This window comes from Beta vulgaris, chromosome 5 (assembly GCF_026745355.1).
Source record: "Beta vulgaris subsp. vulgaris cultivar EL10 chromosome 5, EL10.2, whole genome shotgun sequence".
NCBI classification, from domain to species: Eukaryota; Viridiplantae; Streptophyta; class Magnoliopsida; order Caryophyllales; family Amaranthaceae; genus Beta; species Beta vulgaris.
This window is the reverse complement of record NC_079206.1, coordinates 51323096-51330477: the sequence shown is the minus strand read 5'-3', so window position 1 is coordinate 51330477 and position 7382 is coordinate 51323096. Positions and strand designations below refer to the sequence as shown.

General features: G+C 36.1%; 1 protein-coding gene across 1 annotated transcript; it reads right to left on the bottom strand.

The window, feature by feature from the left end:
- Positions 1-3051: 3051 nt before the first annotated feature.
- Positions 3052-7164, bottom strand: LOC104908334 (uncharacterized). The gene is made up of 2 exons (XM_010697428.4): positions 5977-7164; positions 3052-3419 (listed from the first exon to the last, which is right to left on the bottom strand). The coding sequence occupies exons 1-2, from the start codon at positions 7104-7106 to the stop codon at positions 3371-3373; spliced, it is 1179 nt and encodes a 392-aa protein (XP_010695730.2). The 5' UTR covers positions 7107-7164; the 3' UTR covers positions 3052-3370.
- Positions 7165-7382: the final 218 nt, after the last annotated feature.

The window sequence follows — 7382 nt, the reverse complement described above, 5'->3', positions numbered from 1 at the left end:
TCTTCCTTTCCTCTAGCTTCTCCATGAAAGATTTGGGTGAAGCGGATGTTATTCTAGGTATTAGAATAATAAGAGGGAAAGGGTCGTTTTCTTTATCACAATCTCATTATATTGAGAAAGTGGTCAAGAGGTATAATGAGTCAAATTCGACTCATTTTGCTACTCCTATGGATCCTAGTATTCACTTGGTTCCGAGTAGTGGTACTCCAATTTCACAATTGGAGTATGCAAGCTTAATTGGAAGCTTGATGTATGCTATGACTAGCACTCGGCCGGATATAGCCTTTGCTATTGGCAAGCTCAGTAGGTATACTAGTAATCCTAGTATGTTGCATTGGCAAGCATTGAGAAGAGTGTTAAGGTACTTGAATAAGACCTTGGATTATGTCATAACATACAATAGAGAACCTTCTATCTTAGAAGGTTACTCGGATGCTAGTTGGATTTCGAATAAGGAAGATTATTCATCCACTAGTGGTTGGGTGTTTCTTCTTGGAGGAGGTGCCATTTCATGGGCTTCCAAGAAGCAAACATGTATAACGGATTCCACTATGGCATCGGAATTCATTGCTTTGGCTTCTTGTTGCCAAGAAGCGGAATGGCTAAGGAATGTGTTGAGTGAGGTGGACTTATGGGTGAAACCAATGTCACCTCTTGCTATCCATTGTGATAGTGCATCAACCATAGCTAAAGCATATAGTGAAGTCTACAATGGCAAGTCAAGGCACATTGGAGTTAGACATAGCTATGTGCGGGAAATGATAAGGAATAGTTGTATAACTATTAATTTTGTTCGGTCTAGTTTGAACTTGGCGGATACGTTTACAAAACCGTTGTCAAGGGAACTAGTGAACAAAATGAACAAAGGGATGGGTCTTAAGCCTATTGATCAACCTATGGTGAAGGAAAACTCTATTTGATGTCTAATACAACGTTAGATCTCAAATTCAAGGAGGATAGTACTTCTCTAAGAGGTTGGGAGCACTTGTTTAATACATCCCGAGGTTAGTGCTTGTTGCTACAATGATAAAGAGGTTGAATTTTATTCTTAATAAATCTTTGATAAGGTGCTCAATTGTAGGAGCATGTCGGAAAGATTTACCTATGTAAGCTAGAAGTTTGGCCGCTTCATCAAGTCTTAGGCTTGACTTGGAATGCTTATGAATGGATATGGACACCAAGGCTTCATAGGTGTCGGAGGTTTTAAGAACCTAGTTTATGTTTGTGTGTATTAGTAACTTCAATAATTTGTAATGGTTATATGATTCAAAGCTTTGTCTATCATTATGATCTAAATTATTGTAAAGATTACTTTTACTAAATGGAAATTCAATCGTTAGATATTTCCATGATGCATGAACATGTGTGTTTGCGATTTATAGCAAGTTGAAAATTTTCAACATTACCCTATAAATGGGAGGAGGATTGTTGGAACATTTATAGGGTAATGGGTTTGAAACTCATAAGGATATGTACTAGAAGAGGAGGAGGTCTAGTATGCAAAAGGCTAGAGTGCATCAAGTGGCAAAACGCATTGATAAAACCAAGGGAGACAGAAGACTGGCCGCGAGTCGCGACAACCGTCGCGAGTCGCGACCAGTGGCCCGTCGCGAGTCGCGACAGGGTCGCGGGTCGCGACCAGCGCCTCGCGACTCGCGAGTTTTCGCGAGTCGCGACGTGTCTTCTGCCTTGGAATGCGAAAAGATGCCTTGACGGTTTTATGTCCGTTGTGATGTTATGGCCTATTTTAATGACCTTTAAGGTCCTTAAATCAGCTGATTAAAGGCCTTTGATGGGTGATTAAATGGGGTTATGGTTAAATACTCTAGTCAATGAAAGGTTTATTCCTATATAAACCTTGGGATTCCTATGAGTGAAGGGTTGAAGAAAATCAGAATTTTCTATTCATACTCTCTCAAATACTTCTTGCTTAGCTTAAGAGAAAAACTTGCAATCTTCTCTTGAGTGTTCTTCACAAAAACAAAACACAAGTTCTTGTTGATTCACTTAGAAGATCATCTAAGTGGATTGTTCTCTCCATTGTATCTCATTAGTTATTTCGTGTTAACCCGGTGATCCTAGAGGGGCGAAATTAAACTAATAGGAAAGCGTAGTTTCTGCCTTGAAGTGGAATCCATTCTTATCTCATTGATCACAAAGTCTAACAAGAACTCTCTCTATAGCTTTTTCTCTCTCTAATATGTGAATAATGATTTTAGAGATACAATAAAAGACGTATTAGGGCATCTATTTATACTCCTGCGTCTAAAACGCGTTTTCCGGACTAAACGCCGAACCGCCCGGGCTGCCCGCGATCCGGCGGGGTTTCATAAAGTGCCCGGGCGAAATCTGCTCGACCTACCCGGGCGAGGCGCAAGACGAAACAGTTTCGTCAGTTATTCGTAAAACAGTCATAACTTTCTCGTTTCTCACCGGAATTGGGAATATGACTTATCGTTGGAAGGCTCTATGAACAAGATATCACCTCCAATTTGAATCACCTCAAAACCATTAATAGATTGAGAGATATGTGCATTCAATGTCAGCCTTATTCCCCATATGACGTTTTCCCTTTACGCAACCTCATCTCCACACCCATACACCTCAATGAGCTCCATATGATGCCATATACCCAACACTATGTAATAGTTGCACGACCATGCAATGTGACTATGAGAGCATGGAATTGATGTCGTTATTTTACTTCTTACTTTCTTTAGTTCAACATAAACATTATCAATAATATCGTTTGATCAAAATAATTCGAACACTACATGACAAATACTGAAGATTTATACACATGAGACCTTGACACTCAAATATTTAATAATGTCATGGTATATGTTAGAAATCTATGTACACTAAGGCTCAAATTACTTACATATTAAAACCAACTCTTTATCCGCCTGTCTTTTTGGCTCCTACGTACGGCCTACATCTTAGCAATATTGTAAAGGCATATGCTGGAGATGAAAACAAAAACACTGCCCAAAAATGTGCACAAATTAAAGTATACATCTAAAACGCTAATTAATTAAAAGCTACTGACAATGAATTAATTTGATACTTTATATAAAAATAAAGACAGAGACATAGACAACCTAATTAAACATAGACGGTCGATGCTCTTAAGTCTTACAGTATATATGTTCCCCTCCAATGGCATGCCTTCTCTTTTAAAAATATCAGAGCAAACTCGGCCTTTTATTTTACAAACAAAAATAAAGGGGTAAATGACAATTCTGAGGAGGTTGATCGTCCATTATCACTTTTGTTTTTCTTCTTCTAAACCTCCTCAATTTTTGTCCTTGCAAGACCTTCATTGGGAAGAAGCAATATCAGTCTGGTAACTGGAAACTGGTAAGTAGTGTTAAGATAACCACTCATCATCCATTCCATCAATGTCTCCGATATCCATCCTGTTTCAATAACAACAAACAGATCGCACATGTTTAGTTTTATTTCTATTGGATCATTAGTTGCTTATTGTAAACACGGAGTGTATAGATTTCTCTGTATAAATTATAAAAGATGATAATAATAATAGTAACGTTGAAATAGTAGTCAAGCTCTTGTAGGTCGAATCATAATCTTTGTATATGTATAATAGAAACACATAATCGTAATCTAGAAAACAACTAATGAAAAATAAAAGACAAAATTGGCCTCAATACTATGCATTATGGCGCGAGTGCATCCAACATCATCAATATTAACTAGTAGTCAAAACACCACAAATTATTAACCTAGTTGTAGCGAGTGTCATAAATAATGTTGAGCTATTATTTATTTTTTAAAATTAATAAACAAAGCAGGTAAAGAAGGAATAATGTTTATTTTTTAAAGTACTCTTTGAGTCTTGACATTATGAAAAATCCTAAAAGTTTCTAAGTGGTATGAAGCATGCACTGATGCACGCATGGCATGTTCCCACTCTAGGCTTGACACAACACAAGTCAATCAATAGTGGGGTGCGCAATATATTTTGAAAATCAAAACGAAACAATTTAAGGCACAATGAGACGACCTGTGTGCAAGATTTGATACATAACCCAAAAAAAAGTCGGCAAAATGCTACAGGGGATGCTTGGCATAGCCTATACATGGTTCATGCCGTGCTATGAGCTGCATATATTATTGGATTGGTCGGCAGGCCAACACAACCTCAAAGTGTTGTGCCTTGGCCATGTCCACCAACCGCCTTTGCCCTCGCAAAGCCGCAAGTTATCTCGTCTCATTGCCATTTTTAGTTAACAACTCCTACACCCCATATTGTGTCTACTTTTTTTTTTAGCACTCCGCCTCCATATGAAATTGTAAAAGATATCTAACTTAGCGGGAAGAGATCAGAGTAAGAGAACGAATCTCTCATGCAGAAGACAAGCGTTCGATGAAGAAATGAGCTGTTACCCAACTATATTAATTAGTTTGGTAAAAGAAAAATAAATAAGGAAAAAGCAACTACTAGTAATTATGGGAAACAAAGGAATATAAGCTTCACAACCAAAAGACAAGTTGCATTACAATTACATAATTTTTTTTAGTAATGGACACTTTGCAAAAAGCATGCATAAAATAGCTTGTGTAATGCTAGGCAGGCTAGGCCACGGTGCAGCACGGTATTAATTCTTTCCCTTTGTCTCTACACTTGGCTTTGTTGCTTCAAAGTTGAAAGGCAAGAAGAATTAATGAAAGTCATGCTTTATTGAAGTTGAAAACAAAAGTATTCTCGTAGAGTGAGACGATTTGATTTGCTAACTGTTTTTTCCTTGAGATGATTTACATGAGAAATAGATGTATGGTAGGCCATGAAACATATTTAATGGATACCTTACTCCTAATTATTAGTAGAGCTATTGGGGTCAGTGTGTAAGGTTCAAGTTTAGTGTTGGATATGCTGATATTTCATCACTATTAAGTAAATGTAACGTTATTCAATTTTGCATAAGTTTGGATGGTCATGGAACAATTTAGGTCGGAATCATGTTTCTCTCACTAACTTCAGGTCTCGTTCAAATCGCGTTATTAGACTAATTAGATATTATTTTAGTTTATTTTCTATATATATATGAGGCTCCTTTTAGTTTACCGAACTTTTGGTGTACCATTTGTATACCATTTGTATGTCACTTACTTAATAGTTAAAATTTTTGAACGCTTTCTAATCAACCATAGAAATTAATGTTATTGTATTAATCATAATATTTCCTCTAACCCCAAATAATATCCCCTCTTTTCTCTTTGATCTACACCCACTACATTTTTTGGGTACACTATTTACGTAATCACCTTTGATCATTATTAGTGACTTACATGTGAGGAAAAACGTAGTCTTCAGGAATCTTGTTAGATTCGTTTCAAATCAAATTTTCATAATATCAATTTTTTTAATAATTGTTACTTATATATTAATAATTAAAGAGATTAGTGGTCAAAGCTATATTTTGACTTATATAATAGTCAGACTGTGTAAATTAAAAAAAGACAAGAGTAGTACATACTACATAACATACATTTTTAAGGAAATTGAGCTAAAACACCAATAATTACTCCTCACTCTTAATCATTTAATTACATCATTTTCATACTAATAAAATCATTCTACCGGACTATATATTAGTTAAAAGTAATATGAGAGCTGAAAAAATAACCTACGAAATTTAGAAAGTGGCTCTAAAAAGGACTACAACATAAATATGGATTTAATTAGCAAGCAACTCTAGATATTATAATAGAATTACATTTAAATTACGAGTATTGTTGCAATAAAAAAGGGTATTGCATTGCTAACTTATATAAGTACATATATGATTATAATAATATAATATAATATGATACAATATAATCTCTGTTTACAAAGGTCAAGTGAGACACAGCATTATTATTGATTCATGGAAGTTGTAACATTGTAATCAACAATCATATATATATAAAGGAAATCAAGTAGTAATTAAAAGAGAAGGTATTAGGTTTTACCAAGGCAAAGTAGTATCTTCAGAGCAAGAATCATCAAGATGTTGTTGCAAGAAACTTTCATCATTATTTGCATTCAACCAAGGTGGAAACTCCATGAACTCTTCATATGGACCATGATAATAATTATTACCATATTCATCATAACTCCCTTTCATTTCTTTACCAAAATCCACTGTTTTAAGATACTTCAACCACCAAGCTGACTTCACCAAATTCAATGTATCATCCCACTCTATTTGATGTTGCTCTCCTATCGATCTCATCTCTGCCATCTCCTCTTCATCTAGTGCAGGATGCATATCCATAGCTCCCATACCATTACTAGTGGGTCCCACTCCCTCGGCCACCCCCGTTACCGCGACGCTAAGCTCCCTTGGGGTGGAAGAAGATGAAGATGAGGGTGACATTGATGATGAACAAGAGTTGTACTTAGAACTTGATGATGATGAGTTGTTGTTATTGTTATGAGTGGTGTTTATACTATTGCAAAAGTTTGTGTCCAAGTTTGTAAAAGCTTGGAGGTTTAGGTTAAGCCCTAGGGTTTGATTTGGAAGAGGAATATTATTTAGACTATCATAAAAAGGTGGAGGTACATTTAAATGTGATGAAGAAATACCCAAATTAGGGTAAGGAATACTACTACTATTGTTATATGATGGATAGTAACAAAAATTCTCTACTTGTACACTATTAGTAGAAGGTGCAAAAGGTGATAAGCATGGCTCATTCTTAACTTTACGAGCATCATCTAATGGTTGTTGCCGTCGCTCGTTGGCTTGTTTCATCGCGGCGCGGTGGAACTTAAGGGCGGTAACAATCTCCTTGCGCGCCTCAGCCATGTTGAGAAGCCTCTCTTGGTAGGGGCGGGTGGTATGCAACCGCCTCCGCACTTGTTTCTTGTGGCCTTGCGCATTTTGTTGTTGTTGTTGTGCGTTACTTGGTTTAGCCATGCCTAATTTGTCACACTTTTTGCTAGGCATCAATGATTGAGTGTAGTCTACAACAATATCACCATCATTTTTAAGGGATTTTGAAGTTGTAAGTTGTTTAACAAGGGTACGAATATATGCACCCGAAAGGCGGCTTTCATCACTAGTAGTTGTAGCATTAGGGAGGTTATCAATTGCCATATCTAGCAAAAATATTGTTGTTGGTTTTTTTTTTTAAAAAAAAAAATATATTGTTTTTTTGGTATTGAAAATTTGGAATTGTGATGTTAGTACTCCCTTCGTCTTTTTTTATTTGCTACATTTTGCCATTTAGGGGTGTTTCAATTTATTTGCTACATTTGCAAATATTTCCATATATAGTACATAGGTCCCACACTTTATTTACAAATTTGCCCATACTCCCTTCTTGATTTTGTAAATGTTTCCATATATAATACATAGGTCCCACAATTTACC